Source organism: Protopterus annectens, chromosome 11.part0 (genome assembly GCF_019279795.1).
Source record: "Protopterus annectens isolate FY-2018-M chromosome 11.part0, PAN1.0, whole genome shotgun sequence".
NCBI lineage: Eukaryota > Metazoa > Chordata > Ceratodontiformes > Protopteridae > Protopterus > Protopterus annectens.
In genome coordinates, this window is record NC_056745.1 from 1,333,418,365 (window position 1) to 1,333,445,262 (window position 26,898).

General features: G+C 41.7%; 1 protein-coding gene across 2 annotated transcripts in view; it reads right to left on the bottom strand.

Annotated features, from left to right (window-relative positions):
* NCAPH2 (non-SMC condensin II complex subunit H2) overlaps window positions 1–26,898 on the bottom strand; it is a 1,876,179-nt gene that overhangs the window by 1,782,431 nt on the left and 66,850 nt on the right. For both annotated transcript variants that reach the window (XM_044088651.1, XM_044088650.1), the window contains exon 2: window positions 3,309–3,410. In XM_044088651.1, the coding sequence (XP_043944586.1) occupies window positions 3,309–3,410 (102 nt within the window). The remainder of the gene's footprint in view (window positions 1–3,308; window positions 3,411–26,898) is intronic.

Sequence of the window (26,898 nt, forward strand, 5' to 3'; positions counted from 1 at the left end):
AATGTCAGCAAATGCAGAGACAATTAAAATATATGTAGACAAATATAAAGGAAAAGTGCAAAATAAGGAATTTATTGATGATCCAAAAAAGTTTTATAGGGAATTGGGAAAGAAGGCAAAAGGAAATGAACCACCACCAAAAAAAAGAAGAAATAGATACATTTGGAGAAATATCTAAGATCATCCTGTGGAACATAAAGATGCTAAATGGATAGCAGTAGTGAAAGAAAGAATAAGAAGTTCAAATGTACAGGATATGAAATGGGATGAAGTAACAGTCAGAGAGACTGACTTAAAGTTAAGAAAAGCTCCTAACTGGAAACCCCCAGGCCCGGATGCAGTACCTAACTTCTGGCTAAAAGTACTAACATCATTACGTGAAGTTGTAGCCATGAGCAAGAACTATTTATATGTACAACCCGAGCACACACCAGCCTCGTTAACAGGAAAAACAATACTCCTATCCAACAGTGAACCTGCACGCTATCCTAAAAACTATAGGCCAAGAACTTGCCTTCAGAGGATGTATAAACTATACACTGGAATTGATGCCAACAGAGTCTATAGTCACTTAGAAGAAAACTCAATCATGGCAATAGAACAAAAGGGTAACAAAAGAAGATCAGAGGGTTTTGAGGTACAGGTGTGACTAAGGACTGCAAACTGTTCAACTCTTATAATGGTGCTCTGAGCCTAAACAAGAGAAGCAGTGGGATGGGAGATCGTTGAAGGGAATTTGCCAACTAGAATCGCATTTTCCCCTCCTAGCTGACAACTAAAGTACCAAGCAGCAATACTAGAAAGAAAATCAAGAAAGGTTCACCAATAGGACACTTACTTGAAGCAGTGAAGGCCAATGGTACCAATGACGACGCGTAGAACAGACAGACAAGTGAAGGACCTGCATTATGACTGGTGGCAAGATGGTCTGAGGCTTTACACTCTTTAATCCGTTTATGCACCCTTACACCCATGAACTTAGGTAATAAGGTTTGACAAATGTCTTCATGGAAGGTTTTCAGCTTTGGTACCCTAATCAGATATGCAGCTTATCCGGTGAATTAACCCAACAGTTTTGAATACTCAGCAGTGATCTACTGAAGGACATCAGCCAGTTCACTAATAGCATACTTTGAAATACAGAAGAAAACCAGAGTACCTGACACAAAAGTAATTAAACACAGAAGGCATCCCAGACAGGTACCAAACCAGAGAACAAAAGGCTTCGAGGTTGCAATATTAATCACCGATCCACCACCCTGACGAACTTCTAGCAAACATTTTTGGGAATATTTATAAAAACTAATACCATTTATAAAGAAAAGTTTTCAGATACAGTACTGGAAAGGCCACTAGTACACAGGTAATGATATGTTGGTGGATTTCTTACTTATTTGTAATACCACAGTAAAGAAAACCACCTAGTAAGAAATAGCTAAAATCCTGAAATAAACTTCTAATGGAAAAAGCTGCAAACAACTGCTTCAATCCTTAATTCAGAGAAGAAATGAAAGCTATGATTGACTAATACAATAACTGTTAAAAGAAAACAGTGAAGCAACCAAAGGTTTTGAGCATAAAACAAATAGGGCGTTATTCCTCTATCAATGAAGGTTATATGAAGTCTCAGAATGACTTGCTACGCTGATGAAAAATGTCAGGGACCCACATATGCTTTAGAGAACAGTAAACCCACAAGCAACAGATTACAGTCCAAAATGAATACAACAGTCAGAAAAAAAATCGACTCAGTGCTTCCAGTTACTAATATATTTCATTACTGGCCTCAAACAGATGCCCTATGCAGACCGTCTCAAAAAACTACAGCTTTACTCCATCGCATATCGCCTACTCAGGGGTGATCTCTGCCTAACATACAAAGCTATGTCAAACCCAGAGCTGTTGGACATGCTCCTCTTAAAGAAATCCCAATCCCTCAGAGCTACACGCTCCTCTTAAAGAAATCCCAATCCCTCAGAGCTACACGCTCTAGGGACCTAAACCTTGTCACCACAATAAACAGAACATGCTTGAGGGATAGATTCCTGTCCCAGAGACTTCCCATACTCTGGAACAGACTGCCTATGTCAAACAGAGCTCCTCATTAGCACTCTTCAAGAAAAACCTTGATGATTGGATGGGAAATGGGAAATTCACCCCGGGGATCACTTCTGTGGCTCTGCTCGACAGGGGCACAGGAAAATAATTTTCTTGGGTGGCGAAAGCCAGGGTACATTTTTTGGCTAGGCTTGCATGGGCCCTAGGGCCGATAGCCTAGTACCTACCTAAGAACCTATGTGATTCTACCACTGCTTTTTAATGTGCCGGGACAAAGGGTGTACCACAGCTGGCCACCAGAACAGTCACCTTAAATGTGTAATACTTAAAACATCCTAGGCAGAAAGTCTGGGATTTAAACACACACACTTCCCTTGTTGCGGGGGTCAGCTTTCCATCTCATTTTAGTTGTTAAGTAACACATCACTTGGTATTTTTTAGCATCAAGCAACAGCATTGTTACATTACAGTAAATGATAATCTCTCTTAAAATGCCACAAATTATTTTACCATTAAACGCTTTCCAGCTTATCCTTGCAGAAATATTTTATCAGTCTAACCAAATTGTAAGACCACAAAGACAAATATGAAGAAAACCCTGATAACTGACTTACAGAAATAATGTATTCCACATTAATGTGGTGCTTCCAACCCAAGTTCAAATGGATGCTTAAACATTTTGCAAACTATTATCCAGTCAGGCAAACTGTAAACATAGTTTCAAGGCATGTTTACATCTCCAAATATACTAAAAACACATACAAAAGACATTCCAGTTTTAAGGCATACAGACTGGGATGGATCTAAAATAAATAAACACTTCTCGAACAGAAACATATTAAAGATAAATAAAGCTACAAATAGCTATGAAATAAAACTCAACTGACAACAGAGCACTGCTCAGTTCCGATATCTATTGCAACATGTAAATGGAAAGAACTAGAAGAGGAGGTGCTGACTAAATAAGTACCTTCCAGATATATTAACCATCTTGAAGAGAGGAAGATGACATCACACAAGGATTAGAATAGACTCCTCTCACTGAAAGGTTATGTAAAATTAAAACAGTAGTGCGGCCAGTTGAAAAAAAAGCTTCAAAGAATGAAGCAGCCCTTTTCATAATTTACAGAACCACCTTTCAGCATTCGTGCCTGGAAAAGTACAGCAGAATGAATCTTATAGGCCACAACAAATAGTCAAAATAAACGTCAACAAAATGACTCTTTGGGAAACCTTATCTAGTCACTTACCTTTTTGCTATATATGCATGCAGATCCCTGAATCAGCAAGGCTGCTTCAGCAAAGTTCATTGTTGTCTTCCCATCATCAAAAGTAATACATATTTGTTCCAACTGTGAAACAAAAATATTCCAAAAATTATAAAAAGATAAGTACATATTGTTATATGAAATCTAACGTCTGAACCAGACAATTCACTATTTTTACACCAATCTTGTGGAACACCAACATCTGAGAAAGCTTTTTTTGCATGCTTATGATAAACTACAGTAAGTGCCACTGAGACAGTGGATTTTTGATAAAGGGGTTACCATCAAAAGAGCTTTCATATTTCATAGTAAAGCATTCCAGTGATTCTCTAAGCTTTGTTAAGAATATGCACGGTATCTAAAGAAACAAATCACAATCTGGAGTCAATATCCCATCCTCCAAGCAGCAAAGACTGACTCACTTTAAAAAGAAGCAAAAACGCAGCCCTGCTCCTTACACAGGGGTGTAATCTACAGAGGAAGCTTGGACAGTGATGAAATGATTTTCACTGCTTAAACCAGACTGTCTATATGAACAGTGAGTTTTGCTTGACCTTGTCTGGGATTACAATGAATAGTACCTTTAGAAACAAGGGAAATGGGTAAAAGATGTACATCAGTTATTGTACTGTGTTCCACAAGAAACAGTAAACTTTTCCATGCTTTTGGAATAGTGTATAAAATCCTTTCAGCTCTTGCAGACAGATGTGCAGAGTAAGATACATGCTTGATGTCGCCCAAACTACATAAAAAGTTCTGAAACAGTGATGTGGGAACCTGACATACACAAAGATAGCTACAGATGCCTGCTTAATGCAGATGAGAAAAAAAGAAGTTATGTACTTACCAAAACGTTCCATGTGAGTTCTTCTCGCCTTCATTCTTACTGATGGGTCCGGAGCAGATCCTCAGCTCCGATTCGGCCAATTTGCAAAGCTCGTGGTCTCTAACAGCTCGAGGCCGAAACCCTATCCCACAATGCAGCTCTACATACCCCAGATCTTGTTTGCTGCCAACTAGTACTAAATCCAAATCAGATTTCAAAGGAAAATCATACGCACAACTTGTGAGAGGAAACTCTTCAGAAGAACCAAAACCAAACACAGAGTCTCTCTCAAACTTCCAGACATTGGATAGATGGTAGGTGGGGGGGTCATAAGAACGAAGGCGAGAAGAACAACAACTCGCATGGAACGTAATGGTAAGTACACAACTTCTTTATGTGAAGTTGTTCAATCTTGCCTTCATTCTTACTGATGGGTAGCATCCCTAGCACCACAATCTTGGGTGGCTCACGGGAGTACCTGTCTAAGGACAGCAGAACCAAATGAAGCCCTGTCCCTAGAGGCCTTGTCTACTTTGTAGTGAGTTATGAAGGTATGTGGCCTAGACCATGTGGCAGCTGCACAAATAGAATCAATGGGTAGTGTGGCCAAAAAGGCTATGGAAGTAGAAACAGCTCTAGTTAAATGAGCCTTGATTTTGCTCTCTAAATAAATATCTGCAGTGTGGTATATAAAGGATATGCAATCAGAAAGCCATTTAGATAAGGTAGATTTAGATACTGCTGCACCTTTCTTGGAATCTGAGAAGGAGACAAACCGCTGATCAGCTCTTCTATGGTCTTTTGTCCTGTCTAAATAGAAACAAAGTTGTCTATGGACGTCAAGCTTGTGAAGCATATATTCCAATTGATTAGTGTGATTGGGAAAGAAAACAGGTAAATCAATCGCTTGATTAAGGGTGTATTCTGAACAAATTTTGGGTAAGAAAGAGGAGTTTGTCCTGAGGGAAACCCTGTCTTTGTGGAATATCAAATATGGGTGCTTAACTGAAAGGGCTTGCAACTCCGAAACTCTGCATGCAGATGTAATGGCCACCAAGAAAATGGTCTTCCAAGAAAGATATTTCAGCTCACAGGAAGAAGCAGGTTCAAAGGTCAGAAGAATAAGCTTGGATAGGACTAAATTCAGATTCCATGGAACGGCAGGTGATCTAACTGGTGGTCTTAGATGCATCGTACCCTTCAAAAAAAGCCTTCGCCATCTTGTGGGACATAATTCCGTTTCCTGATTCACCTGTATGGAAATTGGATATAGCAGCCAGTTGTACCAGAATAGTTGCTGCTGCAGCTCCTTCATTGAACAGTGTGGTCAGAAACTCTAAAATATCTGATATGGAGGCTAGAAAAGGGTCAATGCTATTCTGCTGAGCCCAGACTGAAAACCTCTTCCACTCACTGAGGTATAGTTTCCTGGTTGAAGACTTATGTGAGAACAAAAGAATATGTTGAGCTTCCTCTGATAAATTTTGGAACCTGGCTATTCTGGGCATTGGAGCAGCCAAGCTGTTAGTTTGATGGACTGAAGTGAAGGGTGAAAAGCTCCTGACGAGTGGGTCACAAGATTTGGCACTGGGTCCAGGATCCAAGGTTCTTCTACTAGATGAGGCTTCAGAAAGGGGAACCAGATTTGACAAGGCCAATATGGGGCTATTAAGATAAGTGTCCTGCCCAGAAAACTGGCTTTTTGCAAAACTTTGGGAATCAGGGGAAAGGGAGGGAAGATGTAAAGGAGTACTGAGGGCCAATCGTGTACAAGCGCATCCCTCGGGGATGGTCCCTATTGAGGGATCAGGGCTAAGTAGTTGCTGCATTTGGTGTTTGTGGGAGTTACAAAGAGGTCGCAGCAAGTCTGGCCCCATCTGCGGAAAATCATTTCCGCTACTTCGTTTTTGAAGAACCACTTATGAGGCAACAGAATTGCCCTGCTGAGTTTGTCTGCTATTACGTTGGATTTCCCAGGGATATGCATTGCTATCAGAAAGCACTAGGTGGACTCTGCCCATTTCCATACTCTTAGAGCCTCTCAGCATAGGAGATAAGATCTGGTTCCACCCTGTTTGTTTATATACCAGACTACGGACATGTTGTCTGACTGGATTGCAATTGTACCCAGAGGAAGAGAGTCTTGAAAGAACTGCAATACTAAGAGAACCGCTCTCATCTCTATGACGTTTATATGCAATTGAGCCTCGTGTACCTACCATGTACCTTGGGCTGTCCGTCACTGATAATGCCCTCCCCTCACCCGACTAGGGAGGCATTCGTGGTCACCATTGCAAGTGGAACCAGAAGGACAAAGGGACGTCCCATGATCACCGATTTGGACGTTAGCCACCACCAGAGATCTTCCTTGCAAGAGTTGGTTATTAGAACTGGGTGATTCACTGGTAAGTCCTGAAAAGTCCACTGTGTGAATAGCAGCCACTGAAGAATGCGCCTGTGAGATCTCGCCAAAGGTATTGCAATGACAGCTGCTGCCATGGTGCCCAGCAGCCTGAGAATCTGCGATGCTGGTGCTTTGTGTTTTGAAAGGAGATCTACAACTTGATGTAGTAGGGTAAGCACTCTTTCTGAAGGAAGTTTTAAGGACATGTTGACTGTGTCTAAGTCTGCTCCTATAAATACTGTATGCTGCAACGGCAATAAAGCAGACTTTTCTGAATTTATTGCGATGCCCAGTTGAAAACAGGGATCTAGGGCAGTGTCCCTTGCCCGAAAAAGCTGATGCCTGGTGGGTGCGGTGAGGAGCCAGTTGTCCAAAATATGGAAACACCCGGATTCCTTGATGTCTCAAGTGAGCCATGACCACTGCCATACATTTGGTGAACACTCTGGGTGCTGTAGTGAGACCGAAGGGCAGGGCCCGAAACTGGAAATGACTGACTCCCAAGCCTGAAGCACAGGTGATCCCTGGATGGCCTGGCTATTTTCATATGGTAGTACACATCCTGAAGATCTATTGATCACATCCAAGTGTCTTTCCTTAGGAATGGGAGTATAGACTGAAGTGTGACCATCCGGAACTTTGTCTTTTCTACATACTTCAAGAAAGTAATAACACCAGTCAAACCCAACAGTTTCCAGTCAATGAATACGATATAACTGGTGAAAAAGTGTCCGGTTCCAAAGAATGAGACAAAAGTTACTGAAACTGTCTTATTAGTACATCTGGTTAAGCGGTTTCATCTATCCTCCATAGACTTCATCAGAACACCAATTCTCAAACTAACAGCCTTTAAATAATACTAATTAATTCAAATTATCCAATCCTGTAGCACACCAATTGGATCTCATGAATATTAATTTCATGAATACTAAATAGTTCATCCTAACCATATTTTCTCCTAAAACAACAGCCACAAAAAAATCATAAAAGACGTATCATAACTGAACAGTTGTATTACAGTTTATAATGATAAAAACTCATAAAAAATTCCATAATAATATATTGTGTTTTAAAAATGGAACTAAAATAAAATTTAAAATGTTAAAAATACAATTAATTGTGTCTCTCAATAAACACACACACTGTGGGAAACGTGTGACAATAATTATACTAAACTAGTAACAATACCTGTACAAAATTTGATGTTGCTTTTATCTTACCCTTTCTAAGCCCTTAACAAGGGCTTAGTGGGAATACAATCATTTAACCCGGGGTAAGTGGCTGCGTCTAATATTTGCCACTTCACTTCTCTTTCCCCCAATATACCTTTCATATCACATCCTCTTGGATTAATCTTTACACACTCTAAAATTGCAAACTTGAAGGTATTACAAGTCTCACTATCCCTAATATGTTTAGAGAAAGGGGGTACCCCAATGAACTTATTAGTGATGTTACAGGGTATGTTAAAATGGGGGAAAAAGTATATAAACCCCTATTGGGTGTAGATGTGGAGATGATTGATGAGACTAATAACAATGATAATAACAAGAAATATAACCGAGCCTGTATTCTGGGGTTTAACCCTTACATAAAGGAGATCAAAAGCATTATACATAAAAATTTGAATATTTTGCAGTGTGATGAGGGGTTGCATAATAAATTGGGAACAAAACCCCTTTTTGTATACAAAACTGGAAAGAATTTAAAAAGGAAAATCCAAAATAGTGAGAAAAACAGTGATACAACTACTGCAGGTACAAGTAAATGTGGACACTGTAATCAGTGTTGTGTCACATATGAGGAGAACACCCATACTATAGACAATATTAATAAAACAACAGTTAGGTTTAAAAAGGGCAATTGTCAGACTCAGTTTGTGATTTATTTAGCTATCTGTGCAAATTGTCCGTGTTTCTACGTAGGAAAAACTGAGAGAAGGTTAAGAAACAAATATATGACCATCTTTATTGTATTAGAAAACAAGATACTAATAATGCCCTAATATAGATACATTAGGGATAGTGAGACTTGTAATACCTTCAAGTTTGCAATTTTAGAGTGTGTATAGATTAATCCAAGAAGAGGTGATATGAAAGGTATATTGGGGAAAGAGAAGTGAAGTGGCAAATATTATTAAACGCAGCCACTTACCCCGGGTTAAATGATTGTATTCCCACTAAGCCCTTGTTAAGGGCTTAGAAAGGGTAAGATAAAAGCAACATCAAATTTTGTACAGGTATTTTTACTAATTTAGTATAATTATTGAGTCACAAGTTTCCCACAGTGTGTGTGTTTATTGAGAGACACAATTAATAATTGTATTTTTAACATTTTAAATTTAATTTTATTTCCATTTTAACACAATATTTTATTATGGAATTTATGAGTTTTTATCATGTATAAACTGTAATACAACTGTTCAGTTATGAAATGTCTTTTATGATTTTTTGTGCCTGTTGTTTTAGGAGAATATATGATTAGGATGAACTATTCAGTATTCATGAGATCCAATTGGTGTGCTACAGGAGTGGATAATTTGAATTAATTAGTATTATTTAAAGGCTGTTAGTTTGAGAAATGGTGTTCTGATGAAGTCTATGGAGGACAGATGAATGCGCTTAACCAGATGTACTAATAAAAGACAGTTTCAGTAACTTTTGTCTCATTCTTTGGAACCGGACACTTTTTTTCCAACAGTTATATCGTATTCATTGACTGGAAACTGTTGGGTTTGACTGGTGTTATTACTAGTATAGAGATACCCGAACGGGGTCGATGTCAATAGACCTATGATAGATGAATTACACAATCTTTTTAATAAGACTGGTTTGGAGATTATGAATATAATGGTGAAATATAACAACACCAAGATAGAGGCAATCCTTGCTGAACTTGAGATCATTAATGAAAGTATCGTTAAAGACTTATTGTTCGATCGCTATTACACTAACTATATTAACATAATTAAGGATACTGACCGTAGTTGTGAGACAATTTTCAATAAGAAACTGCAAAAAATTAAGAGAGATATGAAGATTTATGACGCCGGTTGCATTTATCCCAAATCTAAGAAGGAATCACGTCGGCATAGCAACCGAGGGAGATCAACCAATCACACAAAGGAAGCATGTGGCGTCACGACGTTAGAGGGTAATCCAGAGGTCAATATAAGTTATGATTCTGAAGATGAACGCCCTTTAGAGGAGGGTGTGAGGCGATCGAAGAGGATTCGAAACAGAGAACCGTCTTCCAACGACGAAAACGATGTGGGTCGGTTGGGGACACGACCAAAAGTTGTGCGTTCGGGGAACAACGCTCAGCAAGGGGCTTGGAAGCCACGCAGGTAAATCATTTTCTTAGTAGTTAGAGTAGAACATCTCCAAGTGCTGAAGAAGATTTTATTTTAAATGCAACAGTGGTTGATGTTAATGGAAAAGGATTTGATGGTGCTTTTAACTTAAAGCCAAATTCAGCATCTGTACTTTTTAATAATTGTTCTTGTCAAGTTCGGGACCGTGATGTTTATGACCTTGGATACAGCGAGGTGAATGTGGGCTCTACTTTAGTAGTAGACACTACTAGTGATGTGGTGGTTGGTAGAAATTGTAATGAATGCTCTTTGAATGCTTTTGCGTCAAGCCCTAATTGCTCTTTTGTACATTAAAATTGTGACTTGAGTTACAGTGACATCAATTTTTACGATGGTTTGTCATTATGTTGTACTTCTAATGTTCGTGTGGATTCTACACGGGATAAAAAAGACATCGATGAACTATCTGTATTTAATTATAACACAGGTGGTGAAGAAGTTCATTTTTATGATCCTTTATTTAACTTAAGTACTTATGATTATTCCATCGTTGATAATTGTGCTGCTATTTGTGGGAATACTGATTTGAATCAGCAACATGACTCTTATGCGAATATGCCTGCAACTGTTGACCCCATACCATCATTATTGAATGCGTCAGATGTGAACAACCATAATTTTTCATCTAACTTTTCATCTAATTGTTATTTGGATGATTTATTAGAATGTAAAGTAGTTGATTTTAAGGCTGACAAGTCTAGCTTTTCAATTTTTGATAATAGGGACGATGGTAAAATTCATTTGGTTGATTCTGTTCTTAACCAGCCAAGGCATGGCCTTTTGAGTAGTCCAATTGTTCTGGAAATGGCATGCATGACTTTAAGTGATATAATTATTCAAGTGTTATTTTTGGTATAGAGCATGCAAACCTTTTTTCTAAGGGTTTCAACTTTGTCCCGTGTAGGCAAGGGAATTTAGTTGAAACTCTTATTGATTTAAAATTGTTCACAAGGAAAATGAATTTGCAGTTATATTTTGATAAAATTAACCACAGTAACATCATTCAGAATAATACGGGTATTTCTAAACCCAGTGTATTTAATCCACCTTTGAATCCCATGATAGCACTGTTCGATAGATTGTGCGAATTTGAAATTAGGGAATATTTTAAGCAGCCTATGAGGAAAATTCATTTGAATATGACAACAGAGGAGCAGGATTTGTTGAATAAGATTTTTAGGATAGATAACATAAGAATAATGAAGCCAGATAAGGGTAATGGAGTTGTAATTGTTGACAATAGTGACTACACTTGTATTATGATGTCAATGTTAATGGAGGATAACTATGTTGAAACAAGTATTAATGAAATTAACATTGCATATAGGAAAATTGACTTATTATTGGAGGATATGTTGCTTCAGGGTGAACTGAATGAAGCTGAATTTGAATACATGAATAATGCTTACCCTGTGGTTAGTGGCATTTTTGGTATTCCCAAAATTCATAAGGGTTTGGACAACGTGCGTCTTAGACCTATTGTTGATGGTAAACGTAGTAAAGTATGTTTTATTAGTCAATTTTTGGACCATCATATGAAATTGGGTATTACCAGGTTTCCCCATATAACTAAGGATTTGTGGCATTTTTTGGCAAAGGTCAATGAATGTGTTGTTAGTGATAATATTTGCTGCCTAACTATTGATGTTTGCAATTTATTCTCGGTTATACCCCATGACACGGGTTTAGTTTGGTTAGAAGAGCAATTATATGCAACCAGTGTGTATGAACAGGACCAGATTAATGTTATGGTCAAGCTTATGGAAGTTGTCCTTCATAACAACTTTTTATTTTTCGAGGGGCATTACTTCAAACAACATACGGGGGTAGCCATGGGAGACGCTTGCGCCCACATATATGCCAATTACATTATGGCATGTTGGGAAGAGCATTATTTATTTCATACTGAGTTCTATAAATTTGTAAAATTTTATTCACGCTTTTTGGATGATATATTTATCATTTGGGAAGGTGATATTGCAGTGTTGGAAGCTTTTATACAATATATAAACAACACAGTATGGTTTTTGAAATTTACACATGAGATTAACACACAGTCTATTACCTATTTGGATGTTAGATTAACCTTTGATAGATTGAATGGGTTAATTAAGTCCAATATATATCGAAAACCAACCTTTTCTAATTCTTATCTTCAGTTTGATAGTTGGCACCCTAACCATCAGAAAAGGGCTATTATTAAGGGACAAATGGTCAGAGCGGCCCGGATGGTTAGTGATTTTAATGAATTTGTGGATGAATTAAATTTTATGGTGTCTTTATTTTTAAACAGATGGTATCCTGAGAGTTTATGTATGGATATTTTTAAGGAAGTTAAAGGTAAAAGGGAGGTTGGTATTTATCAAGCCATACTTTGTGGAGGGGGACTCAATTATTCTATTACACCTGGAGTAACCAAAGGGTCACTTCTTTTGACTGGTACGCCGTTAATGTTTGTCTCGACATACAATGGGGATTCTGAAACGGTTAAAAAAATAATTAAAGTTTGGGTTTTTTTTCAGATGGACCAGGAATTTAAGTCACATTTTAACCACACCCCTATGTTTATTTATCGTAAGGATTTTTCGTTTAAGGACATGTTTGAACGGTGCACATTGCCTAATAGGCCCTCTAGTCATAGACCTATAGGTACCTTTAAATGTTGTAGGTGTAAGATTTGCTCCTGTATTTTAACAACTCGTAAGAGTTTCACTATTAATCACTTTTGTTTCAGTTTCAGGTCACTATGATTGTCACACTAAGAATGTTGTTTATCTTGCTAAGTGTCAGGATTGTGAAGCATTTTATGTAGGTAAAACTAGTAGGTGCTTCAAGGACAGGGTTAGGAAACATCTTTTGGACATTAAACATCTTAAAACTACTAATGCCCTAGCCAGACACTTAACTGACAACATTAGTCATACTTTTAAGTTCTGTATTTTACAGCAGATTAAGTTTGACTCTCAAGGCAGAATTACAGATGCCCACTTGGATGTTTGTGACTTAAAGTGGCAGCTTAGGTTAAACGCACACAATTTTCCTGGTATTAATGAGTTTAGTTCTATTAAGCCCTATCTTAAATTAAAGCATATTTTAGGGCTTAAGTAATGTAATATTGTTTTTTTACATTTATGTATACATGTTTTTACATATATTTTTAGTGTTACATATTTATTGTTACATTTATATTTATATAATTATATTGTCAGCTTAGTGGTACAGTATTTAGCAGTCATTTTTATGTAATTTTTATATTTTGTGTATTTATTGTAGGCAATTTAACAGTATAGGTTTTTTTCTTAGCAATAGGGTGTGTGCCTTTAAGGATGATTAATTGTTTGTTAAATTGTTAATTGGATTGATTGTGTATATATATATATATATATATATATATATATATATATATATATATATATATATATATATATATATAGTTTTTATGTTTGACTTCAGCATTCTGAAGAAGTCCTTTTGTGGACGAAACCTAGGTAAATATTCGTTTTCCATTGTCGCTAATAAACCTGTGTTGGCCTGGACTCATTTTCCTATTATTTATTGTTCGTGTTATTACTTTCTTGGTGTTGGAGTGTCATGGATTCATTGGATGAGTTGCCTTCTATGTTTTCCCCGGTTAGAAGAGATGAGGTGCACAAATTACAATCGGAGGTCGCTATTATCAAAGGAGAGTTAACGCGACTTATTGATGTGACGAGCCAGGCTGACAAGCGGAAGGAAAGTTCAAATGTGCTACTGACGTCATCATGGAGTGTTGGCAGCGTCGGAGGCGTTCCTAATGGCCAAGGCAATGGAGATGTAATGGCCACCGATGGAAGCGGACCCTCTTATAGGATTCCTGCCGAACCAAATGCTGATTCGAAGGACCGAGTGAGAACTTCGGTTCTTCAGGGCAACAATTCGGAGGACGGCTTTCTTGTATCAGGAGCGAAACCGAAACAAACTGTACCCAAAAAGGCTTATTCTGTGGTTGCAGGTCAGTTTAATTCAGGTGCTGCTACCAAACAGTCTATTATTAACTCTAAGCATTGTAAACTGGGTGTAGAACTTCGAGATTTGGATGCATTCTTGAAAGTAAAATATAATTTCTCTTCCCTTAATGAAGCACAGCATGGTAACAATAAAAAAGGGAACAGCACAAACTTTAAAACGTTGAGAGACCTTGAGACCTTATACAGGAGTTTAGTAATAAGCTGGGGACTATTAAGGCCTTACAGCTTGATAATATGTACTTACGGAAATGTATAGAATCTACATTAGTACTGATGGTTTTGCGTTTCTTCAAGCAACCCATAGGGGTGGAAATGACCTAAAATGAAATTAATGAATGTACAAAATGTTTGATGGTTTTGGGACACGCTTTATGGAGTTCATCATTACTTGTAATGACAGCAAATTGTGTAGAGTAATGAAGGAAGTAGATGAACTGAATGAAAAAATTATTAATGATTTGTTGTTTTCACAGTGGAAAACTTTGTATGTCAAGCAATTTGATGATGTAGAGAATAGTAGCATAAAGATTTTTGATAGAAAATGTAAGAAATTGCAGAGGGATAAGGAACAATACAGACTCGGGGCAGCTTATAAATGGAAATACAAGTGACAAATATAAAGGGAAGGACCGAGGCTTGGAAAGTAAGAGTGAAAGCTATCGAAGGCAGAATGAAGGTGGGAACAATCATAAACAATATTTTTTAGGGAAACAACAGGAATGGAAGGATTACAACGAGGATTATCGGAAACACGATTACCAATGGGAATACGACAATCGGAGAAGGAGGGCAGTACCATATCAAGGGGGGTGGATGGCAAACCAACAGCAAAGACAAACATGGAACAAGAGATAGTGCAGTCCCATAGGGTTCAATATACTCTTGGGGACTTCAGTATATTCAATTATACATCATACAAATTAGAGAAGGAACACTTTTTGTTATTTGACAAAGGTATGAAGTTTGTACCTAATCATGGATTTGACATACTTGACAATATTGTTGAATTTAAAAAAAATTTGAGGAAATTAAATCTTGAATTATTTTTTCACAGTGATAATAAGTATGAAACTAAATGTGACTTAAGAAAGAAAAGTCAGTTCACACCCCCTATACACAATATCCTTGTAGCATACGAGAAGGTGGTGACAGATGAATTGTACATATATTACTAAACAAAAAAGAAAAAATATAAATACAATCTGAGTAGAAAAGAAGAAGAAGTTATGTACCTACCATAACGTTCCATGTTAGCTGTCTTCTTCTCGCCTTCTTTCTTGCTGGATGGGTTCGGAGCCAATCCTCAGCTCCGACTCGGCCTTCTACTAAAGCTCGAGAGCTATTTACCAGCTCGAGGCCTCCCCATATCCCACAATGCTAGGTGACAGATACCCAGATCTCGTTTGGCAGAGCCAACACCATGGAGATACCCTGTCCCCACTACAAGGTTTACCTACAGAGCTAAAAACAGAGGAGGACGTACCCTAGAAAAGAGTCAACCAGAGGAAGAAGGCCTCCAAGGGGATTCTTCTCTGTCTGTCCAGGCTAGGGGGATGGAGAGTGGGACACAAGAAAGAAGGCGAGAAGACGACAACTAACATAGAACGTTATGGTAGGTACATAACTTCTTAATGTTAAGTTGTCTATCTCGCCTTCATTCTTGCTGGATGGGACAGCGTCCCTAGCACCTTAGCCCTGGGTGGCTCATCGGTACAGACTCTTGAGCACAGTGGAACCAAAGTCATCTTGACTCCTGGAGGCCATATCCAACTTGTAATGTGAAATGAAAGTATGAGGAGTGGCCCATGTGGCTGCAGCACAAATAGATTCCATTGGAAGTCTTGCCTGAAAAGCTACCGACGTAGCTAATGCTCTGGTGGAATGAGCTTTTGGTTTTGTAGGGAGTTCTTTATGTCTCAGTTGGTAAATCAAAGTAATAATAGAGGCCAACCACCTAGATAAGGTTACTTTAGAAACTGGCAGGCCCTGCTTGCCCTCAGCGTAGGACAGGAAGAGTTGGGTCCGATTTTCTAGTTTGCTTAGTCCTATCCAAATAAAAACGTAACTGCCTGTGAACGTCCAAATAGTGCAACTTTTTTTCGGCTCTGTTCGAATAGTCAGGAAAAAAGTCAGGAAGATCAATAGTCTGATTCAGATTTGCCTCAGAAGGTATTTTGGGTAAAAAGGAAGGATTAGTCCTGAGTGAAACTCTATCTTTGTGAAAAACAAGATAAGGAGGACGAATACAAAGGGCTTGAAGTTCCGACACTCTTCTAGCTGAGGTGATGGCTACTAAGAAGAGAGTCTTCCAGGAGAGTAATTTTAAGGAACAGGAAGCCGCAGGTTCAAAGGGAGGGAGAATCAATGAAGTTAATATCAGGTTCAAATCCCACAGAGGCGGGGGATCTTTAACCGGGGGCCTAAGTAAAATAGTCCCCTTAAGAAAGACTTTGCAAAGTTTGGGGGACATGATGCTGGTCTCTGACAGGCCAGCGTGGAAATTAGCGATAGTAGCAGCCAAGTGGACTCTAATGGTGGCAGATGAGGAACCTGCTCGAAAAAGTTCTGCCAAAAAATCTAGAACGTTATGGACAGGGGCTGTAAAGGGGTCTAAATTTCTAGCTTCTGCCCAGAAAGAGAAACGTTTCCACTTACTAGCACAAGTCTTTCTGGTAGTAGATTTGTGCGAAGAAAGGATGATTTCACGCACTGGCTGAGAAATATGTGGAAGCCTGGCTATGGTTGGAAGTAGAGCAACCAAGCTGTGAGGTTGAGAGACTGAAGGGATTGGTGCAGCCCGCCCGACTGATGGACCAAGAGGTCTGGCACTGGGTCCAGATTCCAAGGCTGCTCCAGTAGGTGACGATGCAGGAATGGGAACCAAATTTGTCGAGGCCAGTAAGGGGCAATGAGGATCATTGGATCTCAATGCGGTCGCTTTCTGAATTAGTTTCGGAATTAAGGGAAAGGGTGGGAATGCATACAGAAGACCCCGGGGCCAATCGTGAACTAGAGCGTCTCTGGGGGAGTGGCCGGGGAAGGGGAAGAGAGTGAAGTAGTCGTCGCACTTGCTGTTGAGAGGGGTTGCGAAAAGGTCGCAGCAAGGTTGACCCCATCTGTGGAAAATTTTGTCCGCTATTGGCTGAATGAGAGACTACTCGTGAGGCATGAGAATAGCTCTGCTTAGCCTGTCCGCTATGACGTTGGACTTCCCGAGGATGTGCGTTGCTATCAGAAACCGTTGAGAGGAGATTGCCCACTGCCAAAGTCTGAGTGCTTCTCGACATAAGGGATAGGACCTGGTTCCGCCCTGCTTGTTGATGTACCACACTACAGACATATTGTCCGTCTGAAATGCAATAGTCCTGGTGGGTAGAGAGTCCTGAAGAGCTTGCAACGCTAAAAGTACCGCTCTCATCTCAAAGACATTTATGTGCAGGTGGTACTCTAGAGGTTGCCAAGTGCCCTGGACAGTCCTGCCCTGAAAATGCCCCCCCCCCCCCGATCAGGGAGGCATCCGTTGTCACTGTGGCAACAGGAGAAGGAAGAACAAACAGTCTGCCTTGAAGTACTTGAGAGGAGACCATCCACCAAGAAAGGTGGTCTTTGCACGATTGGGTGATTACTATGTTGTGAGACATCGGAAGATGCTGAAACGACCATTGGTAAAAAGCATCCACTGAAGGATCCGCATATGAAAACGAGCCAGGGGAAGTAATGTGATTGCTGCTGCCATGAGACCCAAGGTTTTCAGTACAAATCTGCCCTGAATTCTCTTGCACTTTAGTAAGGTCTGGACATGTCGGCGAATGTCTGATACTCTTTCTAAGGGAAGTTTTGCCGACAGCTCTTTTGTATTTAATCTTGCGCCTATAAAGGTTATAGATTGACAAGGCGACATTGCAGACTTTTCGAAGTTTATAGAGATACCTAGCTCGGAGCAAGTTTGGATGGTATAATCCCTGGCTCGCAGTAGATGATGCCTGGTGGAAGCAGTAAGGAGCCAGTCGTCTAGATATGGAAACACCTGGAATCCTCGCTGTCTCAGGTGAGCCGTAACCACGGTCATGCATTTGGTGAACACTCTGGGGGCTGTGGTGAGACCAAAGGGCAAGGCTCTGAATTGATAGTGACTGGCTCCCAGCCGGAAGCGGAGAAACCTTCTGGAGCGCCTGTCCATTTTTATATGGTAGTACGCAAACTGAAGGTCTATGCAGCACATCCAATTGTCCTGACCCAAAAAGGGTAGAATGGACTGAAGCGTAACCATCCGGAACTTCGTTCTTTGAACAGATTTGTTTAACCTGCTGAGAACCAAAATGGGTCTCCAGTCCCATGTCTTTTTTGGTACCAAAAAGAACTTGAGTAAATCCCGGATCCTTGCTGGTCTGCTGGGACTGGCTGGATGGCCCTTTTGTGTAGCAGCTTTGAAACTTCTAGTACTGCTTGTTCCCTTAGACCGGGTGGAACATCTGGAAGGGACCTGTGTTTGTGCAGAGGTGTGGACAAAGGGGATTTTGTAACCCTCGGATATGATAGACCGTACCCATATGTCTTGTGTGAGGAATTGCCAGGCTTCTGGGTACAGCGACAATCTTCCCCCGACTGCCTCCGAAGGTGGACAGTTGGGCAGCCCCTCAGGGGTGCTGATAGGGTTTGTCAGAGAAAGATTCTCTGCTACCCTGATTTTGCAGACCCCCTCTGCCCCTCGGGCAGCGTCTATTATTGTTCCCTCCTCTGCCCCTGGAGGGAAACTCGCCACGTGTGTCAGGCACGACTCCCTGGGGTTTCCGAAACCACATTTTTCCACTCTTCTGACCTTTAGGGTATGGTCTAGAGGGAGTAGAAAAACGGACTCCCACGGCAGAGAGAGTCTTGCCTTCCTGCTCACACCTGGTAAGGGTATCCTTCACCTGTGGTCCAAACAAAGCCGAACCATCGAAGGGGGTATTGGTGAAGGACGCCTTAAAGGGGTCAGCAAAGTTACATAACCGCATCCAGGCATGTCTTCTCAAAGCCACGCCTGTACCTGTGGCCCTACTCGCCCCATCGGCTGCATAAGAAATGAGCCACATGGAGGAGTTGACTATAGAGTTAAGGGTCGCCAGCTGGGAGTTGATCTTTTCCTGAGACCCCGCAGCTGATGGATCCTGAAGGGTATCACCCATTTCCTTGAGAAGATCCCTTTGAAGGCGGGTGAAATAGCACAGATAATTCAGCGACCGCATGGAAAAGGTCGCTGAAGAAAACATCCACTTCCCGTATCTGTCCATTGTCCTAGATTCTTTGTTAGGTGGATGGACAGGCACCGAAGGGTTAGCCAACTCCTTCTTAGTGGCTGCTGCCACCCCCATGGCATCAACAGGGACACCTTTTGTTAGAAACTATTTGTCAGATGGGGCTGTAATGAATTTAGTGGGTCTGCGGGGAGTTGGTTCCACTGTGTCCGGGGCTGTCCACGCCTTCCGAGCCACCACTTCCATGAGCGGGTCGAAAGGCGGAGACACCCAGGAGGTGGAAGGGCGAGAACCAAACGCGTCCAGGTACACCGACTTGTCCTCATAAGGGTTAAGGGAAGTCCAGTTCCCCCTCTGCCTAAGGATCTCAAGGATGTCTGAAAATGAGACATCCTCAGAGGGGGATCTTGGGGACCCTTCCGAATCCTCCAAGTGGGTGTCAGACGTGACTGACTCGGGGGAGTCGACATGTTTCCTCTTACATTTCCTCTTCCTAGGGGGCTCCTCTGAATGATCAGGGGAGGCCTCGGAAGAGGAAAATACACCCAATGGGGCGACCTGGAGCATCTGTTCTCCACGCTTGGAGTCAGGAGGGTGGACAGAGACCGATGCAGGCACCATGGGGGAAGGAGCCAAGGGGCCGATTGCGGAGCCGACACAGGAGTCAGCACACTCCTCATGACTTCGAAGGCACCCCTGTCAGGCAGAGAAGAGAGTCCACGCTCCGAAGAGATGTGAACCCCTCCCAGCACCGAGAGGAACGGCTCCGAGGCCAATGTCGGGGCCGAGCTCACCTGCGCCAAGGCCCCGAGAGGGAGAACGGGGTCGGAAAAGGGTCCGATGCCACTCGCCCCCTCGGAGCCGACGAGGGAGTCTCGGTGCCCAGATCCCTCCAAGGACAGAACCAATGAAGAGATCGGAGCTGACGAGGGAGCCAAAAGGAGTGGTATCAGCTCCGACGTTCCGATGATTCGAGGCCCAACGAGCTCCGGCTCCGAACACAGTGGAAGAGTCGGAGGAGGAACAGTTGAAGACACAGGGATAGCCACAGCCTGCTGAGAAGGGCTAGTCAAAATTTTGGCCAGTGCCTGCGACTTTAGGAGTCTACTGACCACCCTCTCCAGGTCATGTTCGGATAGCCTGGAGGACCGAGAGGAGTGGGACCTATGGCTCCACTCCGATTGGAGCAATGGAGATCCCGGAGCTGAACGAACGGACTCTAAAGAGGGGGACCACGAATGTTTTCGGCTCAGAGAAGGCTCCGACACCAAGGTCGGAGCCGACTGAGGTCTCGAAGTGTCGGTTCCAGCCGGAACCGACGATGAGGCAGGAGCTCCGCTCGGCGACAGCTCCGAACAGGGAGCAGACGGTTTGGCGGGCTTTACCCGACGAAGGCTTAGCCGGGGATCCTTCTGGCTTAAGTAAGCCCCTCAAAATGAGCTTATTCCTATGCTCCTGCAGGACTCTCGGACTGAAGGCGTGGCAGACCGAACAAGAGTCCTGCAGGTGTAGGGGGCCCAAACAATAAACACAGAATCTTGTAGTTACTTGGCCGTTTTGGGCCATTTCTAGCTCTTTAAAGTTCCCTGCATAAAAATTCGCTTTAGCACGGCTTTGCGCAATTGTGAGCGTAGCGCAGCATCAGGCAGCGCCGCTTAATCAGGTTTAAAGTAATCCCTGGCTCCACAAAGTCTACTCTTCACTTTTTCCCTTAGAACTGCTCTATCTCTCAAATTAAACATCCTATTCTCAATCTAAGGCCACGCACTTGCCCATATAAGCAATCTTACAACTCAGCACTAGTAAACTAAAAGTACTACCATCCTCATATAATCCCTTCGAGTACGTTGTCCCCTATTGGTCCTTTTTTTCAGTAATAAAGGAGTTCCCTATACTATTCTAGCATGTCCAAAGGTCAGTTAATGGTTTCCTCTCCAGTCCATCTGGTGAATCTGGGAATCTTGAGGCAATGTTACAATTGTCTCATGTACACAGACAACCCTCTCCCCCTCCCAACAAGTTCAAATATATATGAGAGATGCAACCATATAGCCAAACTGGAGGCTGAGCTCTCCCAACTCAAAACTGGTGCAACCAGTCAGGAGGAGAAGGTAACCTCACACATCACAAATCCAGTCTCACATAGTCCTATCACAACAGCAAACCAAACACAAACACACAAAAACATACTCGGAGGCTCTAAATAAAAATCTGCCCAAGCAGCAGAGACCTCCAAATCAGACTTCCAAGCAAACACTACTCCAAAACAAAACACGTGCAACACAACTCACAAAGTCAGTGTGCCAAACAGTCACAGCCCTTAAGGCTAAATAACACACCTGATACACTTGTAATAGGTGATTCGATAGTCAGACACACGGACGTCCCGCTCACCAGGCTGAACAAAGAGAAGGTCACAGTGAGCTACCTGTTGGGCGCTAGAATCTGCCACACAACACAAGCACTCCGGTCAATCCAAAGCAAGTACAAATATGACTCTGTCATTGTCCATGCTGGTGTGAATGACCTGAGACGTACCTCCCTCGACTACATGAAGAGAGACATAGAGGAGCTCTCTGATCATGTAGCCCAGGCCGATATGACCCTGACCTTGAGCAGCATCTTACCTTCATCTACAATGATGCCACAGTATAAAGACAAAATGATCGATTTTAACAATTGGCTAAAATGTTGGTGTCATTCAAAGGGGATCCAGTGTCTGTCAGCCAGGGATGACATGCTCGACAAGCCACGTTGCTTCGCTAGGGACGACTTGCACCTGTCACCCCTGGGCTTTCGGATATTGGCAAAGGCTCTTGCCACCCCCATAGTGCCTTTTTTAGGCAAGGCTCAAAAGACAAACCCACCTCCATAGACAACACAATGAATAAGAAACTAAGGGTAATTCTGCTAAACGCCAGAAATCTAAACCTCAAGATGCACGCACTCGGAAGCCCTCCTCAGTATGGAGAACATCGATATCTGTGCAGTGACAGAAACCTGGGTCAAGGCTCCAGAGAGCACACCAGCACTACCAGGCTATACCTCATATCATGCTTTTCGGCCCCAAAAACTCAGACCGATCCACTAAAGGAGGGGGAATATCCATATTCAAAGATATCCACACCTCCAGGTTAGTGGCATTGCACGAAGCATTGGAGACCATCCATGTGCAACTAACAGTGGGCAAAACAGCTTTTCAGCTTGTAGCATGTTATAGACTACCCTCTCAAAATCAGGAATCCCACTCGGCTTTCCTGAGAACACTGGAGAATATGAAGATCTCTCCAAACACCATTATATTGGGTGACTTCAACTACCCAAACATAGATTGGGAGCATTACTCAAGCCCCAACACCCTAGCCCAAAGGTTCCTAGAATTTATAAACTCAAATGCTATGGAACAACTAGTCACCACTCCCACAAGAGGGGAAAACATACTTGACCTAATCATCCCCAACATGGGGACTCTATGCTCCATACCAGAGGTATACCCCTCATTGGTAAGATCTGGCCATAAATTAGTCTCACTGGATATCCACATCCCGATCCCACCCCCCAGCCCAGAAAACCACAGTGAAAAACTTCTCAAAAGCGAACTTCACACTTCTCAAAACTGAGGTGGAATCCTTCAAGGCCCCCGGGCAAGTGGAAACTATGGCCCAAACTGCAGAATCCTATATAAACGCATTCTATGGACACCTCCAGGAATGCATGGATCATGCTATCCCAAACAAAACCAAGACCCAATCTTCCAAAGGCAGGCGTCCAGTTTGGTGGACCCCAGCCATAAATAAGCTGTACAACAGAAGGAGGAAGCTACTACATGATAGAGCAAAATCCCCAAAAGAGAAGGCATCTCTGATCAGTACTAACAAAAAACTACGATCCCTCATAAAATCTTCCAAGGCCAGCTTCAAGAGAAAAATTGCACAGGAAACTAAAGATAATCACAAGGCCTTCTTCAGTTATGTTAGGAACCTGGGATGCAACTCCCAGATATGCTCAGAGTTGATCCAAAATGACAAAAAATACACGGAACCTACGGACATTGCCAACATCCTGGCAGACCGGTTCAGTGCAATCCCCCCCCCCCCCAAAGAGCAAATATCTATCCCAGCAGAGTGCTGCCTCCCTAACATTTCAGATGCTCAGGTGAAAGCCGCCCTCTCCAAAGCAAAAAACACAGCATCAATGGGACCAGACGGTGTCCCGAGTTGCGTCCTACATGAACTCCAAGAAGAACTAAACCCTCACGTAAAGCTGCTGTACAATCTCAGCCTTACTACAGGACATGTGCCCAAAGAATGGCGTACAGCAACAGTGGTCTCACTCCACAAAGGTGGTGCTTCTACGGATCCCAGAAACTATCACCCCCATAAGCCTGACTAGCCTAGTCTGCAAAGCTATGGAGAGGATCATCATGGAACTCAAACAAAGACATCGGGGACCTACAGACACTAGATCCTACCCAATTCGGCTTTGTTAAGGGCAGATCCTGCCTCTTGAACCTGGTCGACTTCTTTGAAACAGTCGCCAAGGCCATAGATGAAGGGAAGGTAGTCTACACAGCCTACCTGGATCTCGCAAAAGCATTCAACACAATACCCCACTCGGGCATCATAGATAAGCTATCCAGCTTAAATATAAACCCCTATGTCACTAGATGGGTTGCAAACTGGCTCAAAGACAGAACCCACAGAGTCAGAATTGCTGGAGCCATGTCAGACTCAAATCCAGTCACAAGTGGCATCCCACAAGGCTCGGTCCTGGGACCTCTCTTGTTCGGTATATATTTTTCTGAGGTACAGGCTAACACGGGAGGACTGTGGCTGACCAAGTTCGCAGATGACTGCAAACTGGGCGCCATAATCAACTCTCCAGCTGACACGAGCATCCTTCAAAAGGGTCTCACAGAGACAGATAACTGGTGCCAGAGCCATGGCCTAAAGCTAAACGCCAAAAAATGTATAGTCATACCCTTTGGCAAAAACAAAGTGCCCACAAATTACTACATAGGTGGTAACCCACCAAGTACGGAGGAAGTAATTAGGGACCTGGGGACCAAAGTCGATAGTAATCTCTCCTTCGACAACCACATTGCCAAAGTGGTTAGAAATACCTTCTATATAGCCCACCTTATCATGAAAGGATTCACATCTAGATCAAGAGAGGTCATCGCACCCCTTTATTCATCCCTCATCAGGCCCATAATAGAATACAATGCCCCATTTGGGATGTACCTTACCTGACACCTGCAGCAACTAGAAAGACCCCAAAAGTACCTCACAAAGAGGATCAAGGGACTCAAACAGATGCCATATGCTGCTCGGTTAAAGAACCTCCAGCTCTACTCAGTTGCATACCTCCTACATAGAGGTGATCTATGCCTGACGTATAAAGCTATGTCCAACCAGGAATTAATGGACATGCTCCACCTCAGAAAATCCAAATCCCTTAGAGCTACGCGCTCGAGGGACTTGAACCTCAGAACAGAAATAAATAAGACATGCTGGAGGGACAGATTCATAACCCAGAGGCTCCCTTCGCTCTGGAATAAAATCCCAGTACATGTTAGGCAGAGCCCCTCACTGACTCTCTTCAAGAGGAATCTTGACGAGTGGATGGGAGATCGTAGGTTTACCCCGGGGATTACTTCTGTGTCACTACTAGACAGAGGCACAGTAAACTAACCTTAAAAAGGGCACAGTAAACAATTTAAAGGGTGTCAAAAGCCAAACACACTCTGGCTAGGCTTATAAATGCCCGAGGACAGATAGCCTAGTATGAACCTATGAACAAGAAGTGTGACCGTCTGTCAGAGACATCTTCTGACAGCACGAGTCACACTTCTTGAAACCTGAGACTTTGGTATCCTTAGACATATTAAAAACAAAAGGATAACAAAGGAAACGGGTAACTAGTGCTTAAGACAAGGCACACACACACAAGCACTAGGTAAAACTAACAGTACTAAATAATAGCTATACAATAATAACAATAATAACCACACAGACTAATACCAACAAATATATATATATACTATAAAAGTAGCTAATAAGGCCTAAGACTACCCCAAAGGGCTGGGGGGGGGGGGACTATAACAGCAATAAAAGGGGAGTTTCTAAGTGGGATCTCAAGGGGTACACAATAAAATTAAACTAAGAGGGAGATTAGCAAAAATCTACAGAATATTTATAGTAAAAATTACAAGAAAAGATTTATACGACCTGGAGCCGGTAAAATCGCAACCTCGTAGCTGAAGCGGCAAACGAGATCTGGGGATCTGTCACCTAGCATTGTGGGATATGGGGAGGCCTCGAGCAGGTAAATAGCTCTCGAGCTTTAGTAGAAGGCCGAGTCAGAGCCGAGGATCGGCTCCGAACCCATCCAGCAAGAATGAAGGTGAGATAGACAACTTAACATCTATTTTTATGAAATATGTAGTAATCATAACATACGGATTATGACCACCGATAAAGGAGGGGGGAATTGTGTTATACGATGCAAATGAGTACACACAGAAAATTTATCAAATTTTAGTTAATTCCGGGAATTATGAAACCTCCTCTATAAACCAAATAAATATTGCCCATAGAAGAATTGATTTATACCTAGAGGAATATTTATTGGACAATAGAATAGATAAAGAAATATATCAATTTTTGAAAGTAGAACATCCAGTTTTGACTACTGTAGTGGGGATACCTAAGATCCATAAAAATATAGAGGATCCCCCATTTCATCCCATTATTTCTGGGAGTAAAATTAAGACCTTTCCTTTTGGAAAGGTAATAGACAGATGGTTAAAAACCATTTATAGTAAGGTCCCACACATTGTTAAAGATTTGTGGGAATTTTTGAGTAGGATAAAACCCCACTTATGGAATTAAAGTGTTATATTTTTAACAATTGATGTGGTCGACCTGTTTTCCTCTATACCTAGAGAAGATGGAACAATTAGATTTATCAATAGTATACAGAGATACACACAATTGGATTGGGAGACAGTTAGTTTATTGGAAGAATTCATGGGTATTCTGCTGGACAATAATTATATATATTATGATGGTGAACATTACAGACAGACACAAGGTGTTGCTATGGGGGCCGCATGTGCCCCTGTTTGCAAACCTTGTTCTGTTAGATTGGGAGGATGAATATATGTTCACTAATCACTGGTACCAGTTCATTAGTTGTTACATCAGATTTTTGGACGATATATTTATTTTGTGGACTGGTACCATGGATGAAATAGTATCATTTTTAGAATATCTTAACAATTCCAGCCCATATCTACAATTTACCCATAAATGTAACAGTAGAGGTATATCATATCTTGATACATACATTTATACCACGAGTGAAGGTTTTAGGTCAAAAATATACAGAAAAGAGACCTTCAGCAACACATATTTGGAATTTGAAAAAGGAAGCCGGCAAGACGATAAACCTCAGCAGATGCACCAATTCCAGACACAGTGATGCTGATAAACTGCAAGTTAAAATTTTATTTTAAGCTCAACAATAATAGGCTTTTCGTCAGTGTCCCACACCAACTTCATCAGAAAAACAAACAACACATTCCAGCTTACACCTTAATAAAAAAGCTCATAAATCACATGACTACTTAGCAATTAAGCCAAAACATTCACAACACCTGCTCAAACCCTTCCCTTTGGACTCAACCTTACTGAACAAGCAGTAAAAGGAATATCCATACTT